This window comes from Toxoplasma gondii, chromosome Ia (genome assembly GCF_000006565.2).
Source record: "Toxoplasma gondii ME49 chromosome Ia, whole genome shotgun sequence".
NCBI lineage: Eukaryota > Apicomplexa > Conoidasida > Eucoccidiorida > Sarcocystidae > Toxoplasma > Toxoplasma gondii.
This window is the reverse complement of record NC_031467.1, coordinates 35,575-51,401: the sequence shown is the minus strand read 5'-3', so window position 1 is coordinate 51,401 and position 15,827 is coordinate 35,575. Positions and strand designations below refer to the sequence as shown.

General features: G+C 52.0%; 2 protein-coding genes across 2 annotated transcripts; both read left to right on the top strand.

The window, feature by feature from the left end:
* Positions 1 to 432: 432 nt before the first annotated feature.
* Positions 433 to 5,824, top strand: TGME49_292960 (hypothetical protein). Its single transcript, XM_018782175.1, has 7 exons — positions 433 to 1,952; positions 2,124 to 2,338; positions 2,662 to 2,787; positions 3,205 to 3,268; positions 3,445 to 3,645; positions 4,040 to 4,145; positions 4,908 to 5,824. Exons 1-7 carry the CDS (start codon positions 1,016 to 1,018, stop codon positions 5,134 to 5,136), a joined length of 1,878 nt encoding a protein of 625 aa, XP_018638639.1. The 5' UTR covers positions 433 to 1,015; the 3' UTR covers positions 5,137 to 5,824.
* Positions 5,825 to 8,320: 2,496 nt separating this feature from the next.
* TGME49_292950 (hypothetical protein) lies at positions 8,321 to 14,738 on the top strand (the record flags this gene model as incomplete). The annotated part of the gene is made up of 1 exon (XM_002370066.2): positions 8,321 to 14,738. The coding sequence occupies one exon, from the start codon at positions 8,321 to 8,323 to the stop codon at positions 14,258 to 14,260; it is 5,940 nt and encodes a 1,979-aa protein (XP_002370107.2). The 3' UTR covers positions 14,261 to 14,738.
* Positions 14,739 to 15,827: the final 1,089 nt, after the last annotated feature.

Genomic DNA, 15,827 nt, shown 5'->3' with positions numbered 1-15,827 from the left:
AGAAAAATTCGGACCTGCTCTAAGGTGCCGCTTATTCACTCGCTTAAAAGCGAGTGGAAGAGCCTGATGACAGCATCTGTGTCGGCTTATTCCAAACCTCAAAACACAGTTGTGTGGTCACCGTATTTTTATCCAACACTTGTCGAGTAGCCGCAGCGTGGCATCGCAGCCTTGTTACAGTTTACACCGCCGTCGACGTGCGATAATTCAACTGCAGCTGTCCGCATGGCCAATGAAGTACCAGCCAGCTTTGGTGGTTTCCAATTTTTTTGTGAAGAAACGTGTTCAGTATATGTTCTTGAACGGGACAGCACATGCTTGCCTAGAGGCTGCTGCCTACCTCACGCTTGCTGTTAGTTCATGGCTCTTGGGCCACAAATATTTGATACAGATTTTAGTCAGAAAGGGCATCTGTTACCAGCAATCTGGCGACAGGGTACGCCATAGAGAGGAGTCGGGCTCTATCGCAGAAGGGAGGACTCCTGGAAGCAGTTCTGCAGCATAGCAGAGTACGCAGTCACTCGAGTGTAATCATCACGCGTGGCCAGCTGAGTCAGGAGCCGGGCAAACGTCTCGTCAACCTTCATCGCTGGAACCGTTCGCGTTGTTCTTGCCAACCCAGATGCCGAGTTCGTAGAATCTCTCTTCATGACCTTTATGTTTTTTGTTTCATAATTTCCCTTCCTTCAAACAGCGTAGACCAGAAGCCGCTTTTCCGTTTTGTTTTCAGACGCTTGTTTTTGTCACGTCGCGCTAGCGGTCGAACTGATGCAAGGTTGTCTGAAAGTTTGCTAGCTACGCATTTATGTCACTTCAGTCAGCGATGCAAATCGTCACGCGTACACAAGTTGTTGTGCTCGATTCTCAGGCTTGTGGCATGAAGATCTTCCGCATGTGTTCCGTGTGCGGAAGAAGCATATGGAGTCCCCCAGTTCGCATTTAAAGAGGCCTGGACTGGGTGATATTGCCCTCTTCCCCCGCATGTAACCAGTTCAGTTAACCACCAGGCTCCACAATGGGGGCAGCCTGGTCTTTCCGAAAGTTCAGGGCATTGGTCTGCGTCACTTGGTCAACTCTGTGGTGGGTTGCTCTTCTTCTGTCATCGACGACTTCCCTGCGTTTCTCATGGCACATTTGCTGGACTGCTGGTCTTACTGCCCGCGCCACTGGAACGTTGGCGCCGACGGTCACCGAGGGACTGGCTCAATTTGATCCAAATTTTCCTGGCCGGGCAAGCCACAAGCGCTTGGCAAGGAGTGCAGTATCTTCACGTCACGAGTTGTTGCATGAGCAGTTACAGGGGAATGCTTACCGAGGCGCGTTCCATGAAGTGTCAGCGGCTGGCAAGGATCACACTCCCCCCCTCGTACCGGAGCAACTGACCGGCGTTGGCTACTTTTCATCTTTCCTCACAAATTCGACGGCTGCGACAACACCGGATGTGTCAACGACAAATAGTCCGTACGTAGCGCCGTGGCCGCTGGGAACATGGCTGCCGCAACCAGCCTCTCCTGCCGGTCCTCTTTCTAACCTCCCCCTGCCACACCTGCCAGAGGTACCACTTGTGCCGTATGTGAACACAACAGCCATTCAGTCTCCTATTGCTACAAGGATTGCGAATGCTTTGCCCTTCGTCAACGCCCTGCCTCCACCGCCACTTGCCCCATTACCAACAACCGTGGTTAGCAACGTGCCACAGACACCAGCCTCACAAGAACCTGTGGTGACGCCTACGTTTTCTCCATCTGTGCCTCTACAGCAGTCACAGGTTTTCCAGCCGAAAACTGGGGTTCCTCTTGCGACTACCTCAACACCTCAGTCAACGATGGTGACTCAACCCAGTGTGAATCAGCTTCTCTCAGGTGGTACCGTCGCCACTTCATCAGCGACGCGTGGTGTGGTGCCACAAGATTCGGCCGCAGTTTCAATACCACCTGTTGCTCCTCTGACCGGTATGTCAATCAAATGAATGCCGAGTGCTTACGCTGGTGTGATAGTGTCAATATCGGTGGCTCCCACGGTATCCGGCAGCCTCAAGACAGTCCTGATAAGCTGAATGACCCCGTCACTACCGCTTTCTCTCCTTTGCATTTAGAAGCTTTCCTGCATGTCTGTGCATGCAGCAGTTCCCATTTCATCCGAAAGTCAAGTCCGAGCGACGCTTCCAACACACACTGACGACGGAACCGGTAGCATAGCCCCAGAAAGCCAACCAGAAGAAACAGATGACACAGAGGAGTATGACGTCCCAACGTCCGACGCCAGCACGTCGTCAGACAACGGAAGTGCGAGGGAAAGTGTAACTCAACTTGCTCCGGCGGAGGATTCACTACAGTCAGTAAGTCCTATACTTACCGATCTTGTTCTTACCCAGCTAACTGTCGAGCACATCTACGATTTGACAGTGCCAAGGAACGACGTTTGTTTGACGCAGCGTCCCTCGTCGCATGGCTTAATTATCATCAGTGAGACCTATGGTCGTCGGGGCCGCACCGTTCATTTTGCGTGCTGGTCTCGTCGTTTGTTCTGGGAACTAGTGCGCTACGGGAGTTGAATAGGATTGAACTTCACACCAAAGTTGTTGACAAATTCTCTAAATTTACTTCCTGGTGTGACGTCGGAGGCTCCGTTGTGTGTGCTGCTGCTTCCCGGTTTGTGCAGCCTAACAGCTTTTGCTTCGACCAATGCACGTGCGTACCAATCATTCTCGGAGGCACAGCTATTTTGCTCGTTAGCGGTGTTTCCGTCCTGGCGGAAACAATTCTCATGTCTCAGTTGTTTTCCAAGGTAAATTTCCTCTCTGAGTGCTAGGAGCTGACAGCACCGTCTAGTTCGCCTTGTTGGACTGTCTAAATAATTTCCTCCGATATGGCTTCGCGAAACTGCATCACACACATTGTACTCAGCCAGTGGGGAGCATCGATTGGTCTGATTGACTTTGGTGCTATTCGCAAGCGGGCGCGGAACGTGAAACGAAGGAGGGTAATGCCTCCGTGCTTCTCGCTAACGACACCTCTAGATTGAGAGGGCTTGGTAGACTGTGCAGCGAGTAAACACTACTCGTTACAGTGCATGTATTGATCGAGTGCGGCTTGTACTGTTGCCGTGGTCCGTATGACAGGGAAACAATGATGAAGGGGGTCCATGTTCAAGTATTTTCGGACACGGCTAATGTGTTTTGTTTGGCGCTTGTCTGCTCCTCAGGGTTTTTTTTCCAAAAACTTCTTTCGCGGTGGTGGCTGGGTGATATTGTTGGCGTCGAGCATTGGTAAGTTTGAGCTGTCGGTGCAACATTTTCATGTGCCGCTCAGCACTCGGGGACTCAACCGCTGACTAATACTTTGCTGTCAACATCGTGTTCAGCAATGCCTACAAGTACTGTACGGCTGTAGCCTGTGAAGCAATGGTTGTCTTGGTTTCATACCACGATTTTGGTTTTTACAGGCCTATTATCTGGAGGTTTGCTTGGCGGACTCGTTAGTCAGTGCTGGACAAGCGCACTTTTTGCTGGAGGAGGTTTTATGTCGTTTGCCGTCTCCTTTGTACTGGTGGGAACGCGAGGGGCCTGGATTGGCGGATTCGGCGGATCCGTCGCAGGTGGCACTATTGGCGGACTCGCAAGCACAACCACTTCAGCTGTAACCAGTAAGACACACATCGAGCTTGCACCCGGTTCTCAAAACTCGAAAATGGCGATTTCCATTGTTAATCGAACGATATGGGCTCCCTTGTTTTTGATGATCGGTATCCGGTTGCCAGGTTCTGCTTTCATGTTCCACGGGAACACTGCTATTGTTCGTGGCATGTTTCTCATGACTTCGATGATCTATCTCCTTCACCGGTGGTCCAGCGTTGCCGCGTACCTACCGAGTGCCAGCACTTAGTTGGTTCTTTTGCAAGACAATTTGGTGCTCAGGAGATAACCGCATTGCATTCTATGCGTACGGAACAGCCTGTGTCTCCGCATTGTTGCCCTTTGGAAAATCAGAGGCCGGCAGGTATACACGACTCTGGATTTATTGTGCGTGTGCAACTGCAGTCGGCCTTATCTTTGGACTACTCGCTGGCATCGTGATTGGCTTCGCCCCCATACTGTCAGGAATTGAGATGAATGCCCGCTACATCAGATGGCGAACGCGAGCGCAGTAAGGATTTTGTGGTAAACGTGAATTCGTTTTTATTCGAGATACTGCCGAAGCGCAGTAAGTGAAAACAACTCCTTGTTCTTGCGGCTGGAACTACACCAGAACTATACGTCGGTGCTAGATTTGGCTGGAAAGTTAAGCGGCACGAAGAAAGTATGCAGGAAATGGAGCACAGCGGCATGTTCTGAACTTGCCGCCGCTCCTCAGCGGGTCATCGGACCCCACTGTGTACAGGTTTTCCCATGCCAGAGCGGCTCTTGGACACTGCAGCGTCGTTCATTTGTTTGTTCATGAGACCCATATTGGTGACAGAGTTTGACATCCGTAGGAAATCTAGAGCTCGGTAAAGCAAATGCATATTGCTAATAGCGAGAATCAGAACAGCAATGTTATTCTCACTTATGCTAGGTGTTGTATTCTACGAAGTACGTGCCGCAGACGAAAGAAAGCCAGAATCTGATGCACCTTATCACATCAGCAGGTTGTGGTGAATGCTGTTGTTTATTTGAACGGATGCATAATTCAGTGCCCTAGGCCCGCTGTAGTCTCAAGCGTAACGAATCCGTCCGAATATCTTGTGGAGTATTTTGCCAGGTTTCTTTTACGCAAATGGCTTCGTTTGTATTTCCGTATGTGGCGGGCCCAGCTGCTGTCAGGAAATGTCGTTGAGCCTCCCATCAAAACTCGGATGCATTCATGTCGTCCTCTGATGGTCGCGTTGCTTCATGTCTTCACATGTGTGCATCCCTTTTACTGCCACAGCAGGTTGGGGTCCACCCGGACTCACACAGACGACCACAGACAGAGCATTTCCAGTTCCTCTATGACAGCCGATGACCCCAGAGACTCCTCAGACAAACGTGATGGGGCCTCCGCGCGGGGGTCAATTCTTTCCTTGGAGGGTATCAGCACACGAAGATCCTCGTCTGCGAGTGTAACGGGTGACCAAGTCGTCGACGCTTCCAGGGACAATATAGTGATTGCGAAATAAGGAGTGTAAGGTCTTTTGGCTGTAGCGGCGTCGCGTTTCCTTTGATTCCCTTCATTTGTAACGCTTTCTGTTCTCACACTTTTGCGCAAGAAGCTGAGGACAGCTGCTGTTTTTCGAGAGTTGACTCTACCTGAGTGCTTGTAGACTCTTGATTAACTTGTCCCCTCTTGAAATAGGTCGCTTCCTTTGAGGCCGAGCCTCTAATGAATTTGAAAGTCTGTAAAATCGGCGTACATCGACTGTGATGTTAGTCCACCCATCGCGACAAACTGCGACTCTTGAAGCGAAGACGAAAAGTGCGGACGAATCAGCCCAGTCCCTTCGGCTTCTGACCGTTTTTGGTCAGGAGGCTGTAGTGCAATGCATCCGCACCGTGGCTCGCGACTTAGAACGAGTGAAACATTTTCTTCTGAGCGACAGCAGAACCGTGCCCCCTTCATAATTAGACGAACTTGCTGTGAAGCCGTACGTAAGCAGTTGCGGTTAAACCAGCCGCTGAACTTGGGGTTCCAGCGGCAGTGTCGCCTAGAGATAACTGAATGAATTGCCTCGCTTTTCGCGACATGGTGCAAACTACTTCACGCAGCGCTTCAACGCCAGAAAAAATAAGCCCCCTCCTCCATCTTGTCCCAGTGGACTACCTACCCGGCATGCCGAAGCGAGAGGGGGGACCCTGGCCTCGTGGCAGTTCAAATATGTTTTTATATAAACTTCGATGCAGACAGCTAACGAGGAGGATCCACGTCCGCGGCTAGCAAGCGCAAGATTACCACTCCGAGCACGACAGTAGAGCCGAAAGAACTTCGGAACGTGAGTGCTATTCCTGTTCTGGTCTCCACGACTCCACGGGTGACAGTTTTTCTGTGATACCTGCACAGACAGCAACAGATGCGCCAGATGCAGAGCTAGTGAATGGCAATAAAACGCGCCTGCATCCATCGTCACGACGGTGCGAAAGTCTGTAGTCACGTACTTGTTGCTTCGTTCTCCACATTTGGCTAGGAAACACGCGCGACTGTGTTTCTGTCTTTCACAACCCAGCAGCGTGAGCGCTGATGTCGGGTGCGAGGAACGGCGGGGGCAGAGGACAAGCGCAGTTACCGAAACGTTTCTCTTCCGAGCATCAACAGAGCATTCATGAGCCTCATGATGTGCGTTAACTGCTCGAACGCTGGCGGAACGCCTATTTTGTTGTAGACAGAACGGATTTTTCACCCGGATGAGGCGGCGAAAGCGACGAGCAACGTATAGTGCAGCTATTAAGGCGCGGTAACTCCTGGATCAATTGGCACCAAACGCACCACTATCTGGTTGGTATCGTTTGTCGCTGCACTCGCCGCAACGTCTACCAGTCAGAAAGTTTCTTCCTGCTGCAGAGCCGTTCGGTTTTTCTTCCACGCTGTTCATCGTGAAAGGACTAGTAAAACGAACCTGGGTGACACCCGGCTAATCTTCCCAGTTCATTGCCACTTCGTTGGCGTTTGTCAAGTTTTTGGCGGTTGGGCGTTCACCCACTCAGAAATCGTAGTCTGCAATGAGCGGAACACAGCAGCAGCGCAGCCCACATTGCATCATCCTGACCTCAACGGGAGGGTACTGACGACAACGCAGCCGCCAGCTGCTTCCAGACAGCGCGCGTCTTTCTTGCGATATTTTGTGAGGGTGACCCCAGAGGGTTTTTCCTCCCCACTCGTTCCTCGATGTTTTCTTCCCTTTTCGTCGGATCAGTCTCTGTTCTCCCCCTCTTCGTCGTTGTCAATTTATCAGAAAATACAAGGTATTCCACCTCAAGACTCTTGTCCCTTGCTGGTAGTAGTGTTTGTCCGGTACCTCCAATGCACCCCTCAGCAACAGCGCACCCTACTTCCAGTGCCGAAACAGCTGATGCTCCCGCGCAGCTATGCCCGAGGTTTTCACGTTGAACCACTTTAAAGTGTGTTTTCTTGCTTTTGGCATAAAACTATGTAGTTAATCAGACAAACCGTACCTGTTCCAATGATTTGCTCCAGTTGCCAGGTTCCTCATGCGCTGTTTGAAGGGAGGGCTTCCCCTCATTTGCACCTCCGTTGAGCGGCTGCTTACAACCGCTCAACAGAGCTGACACCCTTGTCAAGCAGACGCTTACTCTGGCTGGTGCGGTGACCACCAGAAAGGCAGGTGTTTACTTGGCGTCTTCTAGTGGCTGATTCCCTCTTCGAGCTTCATGTTTGCCCTTCCGATTCAGGTGATCTTGCTCTCTTTAGGGCGCGCGTCAAGCGCCCTTCGGCCGGTATAAAAGCTAATGCTTTCCCCGCTCGTGCCGCCCTCACCTCTCGACCGCGCGGCTCAGGAACCGCCAACGCTCGTATGTGGACGTCGTGAAAAAACACCCGCTGCTTGATACGTGCGCCCTCATTCCAAAAATTTCCATTCTTGTATAGGCCTTCCTGAGCTTGTTTTCAAGCTTCAAGCGCAGCTGCCCCATTAATGACCCATAAGTTCGTACACAGTCCGTTACGCCTGTTCCCGCCGTGGGCTCCGTCTAGAGATTTCCCTTGGCATTTTTGTTGCGGAAAACGTCTGCTCTTTGCACGATGATTCCAGCAGATCTTTTGAGACACGTGGACGTTCACGGGTTCGGCATGATACGCCAAAGCTTTCCACATTTCGACTGGTCTTTGTGAATGCCATCCTGTTCTGTCCTTCACACATCTCTTGTATCGTGGAAGACCTTCTGATACGCATTCACCACTGTCACTTTGAGGTCGTACTCTGTGGTGTCCAACTGGTTCCCGAACCGGAGTGAAACCATTGCACCGCGGGTGTTATCTGCTCTTCGCAGCTCCCAGACAGTAGTGGGGAAGTAACTTCCAGATCATTAGTGTCTCGTTCCGAGCTTTGAAGCTTCTGTATTCAAGGCCGGACTCGTTATTTTCCCATCTCACAAAGCACAAACCCACTTAAATTTGGCATTCGCTTCGCTATCTGTCTTTCTCTCGGGCATTTTCTACAAAACTATGTCCACGTCCACGTGGATCACTGGTCGGACTTCTTTAGTCCTCACACTTCATCGCTGCATTGTGCGTGTCCAGAGCGATTCATTCTAAAGCATTTTTGACTTCGCTTCTTTTGAGGGTTGCGGATTGCATTCTGTCACGGCTTCTCTTGAAAGAACACATCTTTTTGCGAAAAGGAGGAAGTTGCGATGGTGACTGCAGTACCCAATCCTTCAAAATCTGCATCTTCGACCGCAAATTCTGGAATCATGAGTTCCACTTCAGTTCCGGCGTCAGCCTCAAAACCATTTCCAGGGAGTGCGGGGTTTTCGCTGAAGGGTTTTCTTCTCGACGAGGAGATAAAGGTTCAGCAGGAAAGGCTCCAACAGATGCTGCAACTCCGACAACAGCAGTTGAACCAGGAGAGTCGAGATCTCGCAGGGCACCCCGCGCGCGGAAGTCAACAGAACGTTCCGATAAATGCGCAGTCTCCTTCGTTATACGCGAACAAAATTGCCTTACCGGCTACTCCACATCAACGCCACCCGGTTTGTCCAGCAGACTGTGAAGTACTTCAAAGTCAGCGACTGGGCTTCGTTCCGGGTGCCCCTCCTTCCCGAGGGTCCTCTATGACTTCCCTCAAGCAGTCGACATATTGCGATTATGGTGGCGCGCAGTCAAGTGGGTTTGACATGGCACCTGCTCTAGAAAGGGGTGAGGCACAGGGAACCAGTACCAGTACAAGCTTCACCATCCACGAGTGCCTACCTGCATTGTCGCCCGGTTTTCCCTCGAGGGTTCCTGCGGTCGAATCAGCGGATCCGTTTTCTGGAAGAAGGACGAGTCCGCGTGAGTTTTCTGTCAATGCAAACGCAACGCGTACGCAAGTTCTCCAGAACGGTCAGGTTCGTGTCGGAGGTGGCAACCCCTTTATTCCTCAGCAATGCCACATGAGTCCACATTCTGAAAGCGATGCGCTGCCAGCTGCTTCTCGTGCTTCAGAGTGTACACGCGTGGAAGAAAGCAACGCACGCGTTGATCAAGGCGAGAAAATGTCGCATAGATCTCTCTTTCGTGATGGACAACAAGGCTACTCAGATTCGACGTTTCGAAGTAGCAAAGCCGCAACTCCGTTTTCAGGCTGCCTGTCTTCGGCTGCAGGTGCTGCTACAGACGCAGAGAAGGAAGGCGAAAGAACACTGATGTCTCTTAACAGAGGTCTTACGCGTCTAGATTTGAGTCGGGCTGTATATCAGAGAATGAAAACCGTGGACGTTCAGCGAGGCACGGAATCAGCGTTGCTTGAAGAAGTTGACGACGTATTGTTAAGAGGAACCGCTTCTCCTGGTGTAGAGGGAGGAGGAGGAGGAGACACGCGTCCGCATTCGTACAGCGACTGTTCGGCGGCAGACTTCGGTCGGAGTTCATCGCCGAAAGACGACTGTGTCGACGAGGATGCCACCTGCGGTGACATAGGCGGCGAGAGAGCGAAAGTGAAGATGCTTGCGGAGAAACTTCAGGCGCAAGAAGAAGAGAAGAGAACGATGCAAGAAGAGAGCTTTCAAGTCGAACAACTACTGAAGCGCCAATATTACCAGGATATGCGGAAGAAGAACGCAGAGAACGAGGACTTGAAGAAGCAACTCGGTCGCCTGCGGGAAGAGGTGGACGCATTGAATCGCCACCTTTCGGCAACCCTGCAGCACAAAGACCAACTTCAAAATGCGCTGGCTCTGGCTCAAGATGCTCTGACGCATGCAGTGGACAGCATGGTGTTCACGCCTCGACCTCCGTCGGATCCGCTGTCGTCTCGTTCTCAACCCAAGCGAGATGGCTCAACAAGGAACAGGCCAAAAACGCATCTTCTTGGCGATCAAACCCCTTCAACGGAGTTCACGAGAAACGCTGAAGCAGACACGGAAAAGAGAACGAGTTTGAAGTCGGAACAGATCCGGGGAAGAGATCCCTCTGTAGAGTCATTCCACTCGTCCCGTTCCTTAGGAAACGCGCGGAGCGCAGAAAATGGACAAGACGGAGCAAGCAAAGAGCAAACAGGCGGTATGCATGATGAATTAGGAGGATGCGGCCTTAGAACAGGGGAGACCCGGACCACAGCCAAAGAGACACAACCAAGTGTCAAAGGCAGTGCAGAAGATAACGAAGACAGCACAGAGAGCCAGGAGGGGGAAATTCTATGTGGGAGGCTATGGAGTTTGATGAACCGTCTCGAGAAGGCCACCAAGGTGCTTGATCCACGCAAACTAGACGCTGAAGACCAGAAGGCTCTCACGGTCTCGCTTCTCAAGACTCGTCGGATGTTCAGTGCAGACAATCAGTCAGCCCCGTTCGAAGGCGGGGCACCCCTGGAAGTATCACCTCTAAAAGATTCGAACTTTGTCAAAGAATCATCTCCCACCATCTGGACAGTCGGCGTTCCAACCGAGGAACACCGTATCGGCGCTGAGGCCACTCTACTCCGAAGCGACCAAACGCAGTTACTGCTCCCCGCATCACAGAAAGCTATGAATCAGCAACGATCGAATGTCTGTGGTGATAGGTCTCGAGAGGAGCGGGATGGGTTGACTGAAGAGCAAGTGAAGGAGTTGCAGAATGAAGTCATCACACTGAGACAGAACCTACAAAAGTTCACAGGCGATGTCGCCGCTGCGCAAAAGAAGAATCGAAGAACGACAACCCGAGAAAGTACAGGAAGTCGTGCGAGTCTGTGCGAGTCTGTGGATGAAGGCCGTGGTCTGTCGACAACTGACGAGTTGATGATTCAGAGATTGGATGAACTGCAGAAACTCAATGCGCGTTTACTTCTGGACAACACTGTCCTCCACCAGCTCTGCACTGGCCAGGCATCTCCTGTGCGTCTACCTTCAGTCCCGAGTCTTGCGTCAGGCATTCGAGGCCCTCTATCCCTTTCAGTTCTACCTGCTCAGTCCTGGAATACTACGTCTGTGTCCGCTTCCCCAGTACCCGGCCCTGTTCTACAGCCGTCTGCGTGTCTCGTTTCCCTCCCCGTTGCCGCCCCGTCATCGAGCCAAGGCCCGTTTCCAGACCCACAACTGAGTGCAGGCACTGATGCCAAGCGTGACGCCGTGCCTCGTGCTCTGTCATCAGCAGTGGCCGTCCACATGGTGCCAACTCAGCCAGGCGCGACACTCGCTGCCCCGCCCCCGCAATATGTCGGCCACCCTGTGGCGCCGACCGCCTCGTCGGGGCATCATCAAAAGGCTGGCCATACCCTGGCTTCGACGAACTTTCATTCTCTCTTCCCGGGAGGTTTTTTCCCGGAGAAAGGGGGAACACAACCGCACACAGTAGCGCCTCCCGCAGGGTTGCAGGTGTCGCCACCCGTGGGGAGAAATGGAGAGAACATTTCTGTCTCTGGACAAAAAGACAGGAACGAGATTATGGCCTCATTCCAGAGAGAAATGCCGAAACGCACCGGGAGCAAAGGGCCAAAAGTACAAGAGCTTTGGAATAATTCAACGAAGGCTTCCCAGGGGAGTCAAAGGGGATCGGGCCCTTTTCCTGGTGTGCATGCGAATGGGGTTACCACGCTTCCCGTAAAGACTGTTGACGGAGACGCACGACGGGTGACACATACTAGAGCACATGGTGTGGCACACCGGCAAATGGCTGTATCTCAGTCTCAGCCGGTTCTTGGATCGAGCACAGGTGAGCGGCAGGACAGCAAAAAGGTTAAACCAACCCTCTCCCGGTCGGTGGCGTCTGTGGGTGGCATTAACCGAAGCGGCGGCGCGGGAACGACGTTTCTACCACCTCTGGTATCAACTCAAACCAACCAAAGCAAGAATCAGGGCCCGGTGATGAGCAGAGGTGAAACAGGAGGCGAAGCGAGGAACGAGCATGGGGAGAAATCGCTCGCTGGTCTCCAGCGACGAATGGTCAAGCATTCAATCTCAGCAGTGGAGCTTCCGGTCCTCCGCAGCCCCGTGGCTGAGCACATCGTTTCAAGAGCAACGAGAGGCAGCTGTTTACAAGATGGTGGGCCTTCGCCCTCAAAACTCCCTCATTTGCTGACAGACAACTATCAACGTATCCACTTCACAAGCTCGGGAATAGCGACGCGTACCACCTCCCCTTTTCAGCGGGGAGCCAAATCTGTCGCATCAAACAGTCCCGACACAGTCGGAGGCGTGGTGGCGCGGCCAACACTGAACGGCGTATACCTTTGCCAAGTCCCGCATGGCAGAACCGCTGACCCAACACAACTGGCCGTCTGGGGGCGAGGGTACCCGGCATCAGCAGTGGGTCTCCCAACAGCTGCGGACTCGTCTTTTCCTAAGGTATTTCAGAGAAATGTTCGGAAGGCGAGTAAAGGAGACGAGACCAGTCGCACTCGCGGATCACAACGACACAGCGGCGAAGGCGTTCTGTGGGCAGCAGAGAGTGGAAGCCGCTCTTACTCACGCCGCCGCAGTGGATCTTGTGTGTCGAGGGCGCCCACTGAGGCTGAAGGCCGCGCGACTAGCGGTTCAGGTCGAACGATACAGGGCCAGACTAAGAGCGAGGAGTCTGCGGTCAAGCCTACATTACACAGCATCCCGGTATTTGCGCAGTCGCAGCTGAAAGGACATGTCTTTCCCCAGCTCGTCAACTCGTCGCCACTTTCTTCAAGGCCGACGACTCCAGTGACGCCCTGTACCCCAACATCGGCAACGCCGCCTCCCCTGCATCAAGGCGAAAGCAGCTACTACACGTCGTATACAGGTAGTCTTCCCTGCTATGTCTACTCGCCTGGAGTGCCAGCACCCATCTCGCAGAATTCGGGTGACGCATCCCGCCAGCACCTCGTGGAGCTTCATCCAAACTCGACAGTAAATTTTCGATGTGTGGCGTATCCGCACCCCACACTTAGCACAACTCCTGTGTCTTTCACGGCTTTTAAGGCATCACCTTCAAAGGGAACATCAGCAGACTGTCGACAGAGCGCAAGTCTAAGCCCTGAGGAAACTGTCACAGAGATGGGTCTTTCCAGACCAAGTGTCAGTCAGTCAGATTGCGGTGCATCGGGAGCCGCGGCATTTGGCTCAGACGCCTCTGTGAATCAGGCACGGGAACCAGCAGCGTGCGTTTGTCTACCATCGGCAGCTGCGACCTACTCGCAGACACATCTGGCGGGGGGGCCATTCGCGAGCGGGTTGGGCTTCCGGGAACGTCTCCATAACACTGGAGAATATCGCTTCCAGGAGCAGATGATGTCTTCTGACCAACCAACTAAACGTGTTCCAAGACAAAACCGTGTGCCTTCGCAATCCACAGTTTCTCCACAAAACGTCCGTACGCCTTTAAGAGCTCCTGTCACGGCTCAAGGTGATACGGCAGAGACACGAGCTGGATTGGGCCGGTGGTCGGCCACGGCATCTAAGCGCGAGGGCGTCTCTCCGACTACCCGAGCGTTCCGCCCATTTGAATCGTTTACGTCATTTTTACAGAAACAGTTCATGGGATTTACAGCATCACGCACGAGAGATGAATCTTTTGCGGAGGTCACAGCAGATCAAGCAGCCGCTCGAGGACGAAGCCTGACTTCCCCTGTAAGGGGGAAACCTGGTAGGGTCTCTTCTGTTGGAGGTACCGGGCTGGACTCATCAGAGTGCAAAAAGAAGCTTCTTGGAGTGCCTGACAGATCAGCTGCTGTGAGGGTGGGAAGGACTACTTCTTTGGCCAATCTGGCTCAAGGACGTATACAAGAAAAAGACTTGGGCACCCGGTTGCACTGTATGGGGGCACCCCAGAAGCAGAGCGAAAGTCTCGAAAGTGCTGTGGGGAGCAATCATCAACAGGAAATCATGAATTCAGCAAGAGCCGCAAAAGCAATGTGGTTGCCTACTAGCCTTGGAACAACTAGTACGGCAGTTAGCCATATCAGTTCTGTGAGCTCCAAGCATTCTCTTAAAGCATCGCTGTGCGGACTGAAGGTGTTCTGTGATGCCCCAATTCTCCAACATTCATCCATTCACCACCTGTGTGAGGAGGCGGCGTCTCAAGGATCTCTTATCTCGACACCAAAACTGGAAAGCGACGTCTCAAACCGGCGTAATTCTGCCCCAGTTGGGCGTTTCTTGGGTCCTGCTGTGTCGGTGTCCTCCGTACTGCAATTAAAGGCGAGATGAAGTAATAGGGAGTTGCTCTGGCAGGAGATTGAGGCTTCTGGATTTCTACAGCCACATATGACGAGGAGGTTTCGCTGCGGGTGAAGAGAAACCTAAGGGTGCAAGAGTTGATGTGGCATCAGGCTTTCCTGGTTGTTATGGCGAAACGTGATGTTTGTCAGATTGCAGGGATATCCTCACACTTCTCGAATCTCGAAAATTCGCTGTTTTCTCCACCCGCGGTATTAATAGGGACGGTTTGGTTCAAGGTTCCTTATCTTGGGCATTGAGTTCTAGAGCGGCCAGTCGTGCCAGTGATTTCTATGCACAAGTCCGTCAGGTGGCCTATTACCTTTCTGCACTAAATGTGCCGTTTCTTTTACCTCACAGCAGTGAGAAATCGTTTCCGCTGGACAGCAGCTTCGATGAATGCCGCGCCTACGTAGTAGGTCGAGTTTTCTTTATTTTCTGACTGATCTCTATAAAGTAATTCTCGACTCACCAGAAGGGATGTCGTTGCATGAGGATATCAGCACATGGTTGTTTCAAGCGTGAGACAGCAAAAATATCTTTTTAACGCCCATCCCCTAACGGATGTGTAAGCAGAACACAACGTAAATATAAAATTGCGCTGCCGTTAATCTTTTTGTCACAACTTGATCTGATCTGTCGCAATGGTTAGCGTGACGGACCATTCACAATTCATTAATTTTCAGCTAAGAGTGTAATATGTTTTTCTGTCAGCTTCAGTCTCACGAGTTAATAGCCAGGAAAACAGCCTTGAGTCTACCAGCTGCAAGTTTTTCTTTGATTAAGTGCAGCAAAATAGTCAGTCACCCGGATGTGTCAAGTTACTGTGCAGAGGTTTCTGTCTCCCGCTGCTGTGGTGGAATCCCTCGCACACGCGTGATGCCTTCGTCAAATAGCAACCCTATCAGCTCTTCTAGAAACGGTGGAGACAGGTGCGACTGAATTGGAGAGGGGAGGGACCATGAGGGCATCGTTTTATGCTTGTGGCCGTCTTTAGGCCGCGAATATTCGCCAGGGGGTAGGACGGCCTTGCCAACACTAACAAGCAGCGTCTTGCCATAGTGCTTCCCTCCAACGGTGACAAGCGTTCCCGCCACACTGTGAGCCACTCGTAAAACATGCATTACATAAAGTGAGTTTGCTAATATTGCCATCGTCCAGAAATCGTGTGCCACTATGGCGACATGTGAATGTGAACCAACGCGAATGATTGGCGGCAAAGCAGCGTGTGCCTCCAAGACGCGAAGGAGACGACCGGTCAGCAGAAACTGATCATCATGTGCACGGTCTCCAGAAGCACAGAGAACTATAATACTGAAGGTGAAGGCATGTCAGTCACTGAAGTTGGATATGTATTTGCATGTTTTCGAGATGGAGACTGTGCAGGGTGTCTTTTGTGGCTAAGGAAAGACTAAGTCGACTTGATGTATGGACTACATCCTGTAGATCCGATTTGGCTTCCGTGAGGCTTCAGCACGCTAAGCTTGGATTCTGTTGATTTCCTCGTTTACCAAGCCAAGTAACGCGTTAACAGTATTGCGGCAGCAGGCATAACCAT

What these genes read in the sequence shown, in the direction of transcription:
- TGME49_292960 (XM_018782175.1), top strand. Translation starts at nt 1,016, where the DNA reads ATGGGGGCAGCCTGGTCTTTCCGAAAGTTCAGGGCATTGGTCTGCGTC. An exon ending in ATTGTTGGCGTCGAGCATTG is followed by an intron (nt 3,269 to 3,444) that starts GTAAGTTTGAGC and finishes TGGTTTTTACAG; the next exon opens with GCCTATTATCTGGAGGTTTG. An exon ending in AACCACTTCAGCTGTAACCA is followed by an intron (nt 3,646 to 4,039) that starts GTAAGACACACA and finishes GTGCAACTGCAG; the next exon opens with TCGGCCTTATCTTTGGACTA.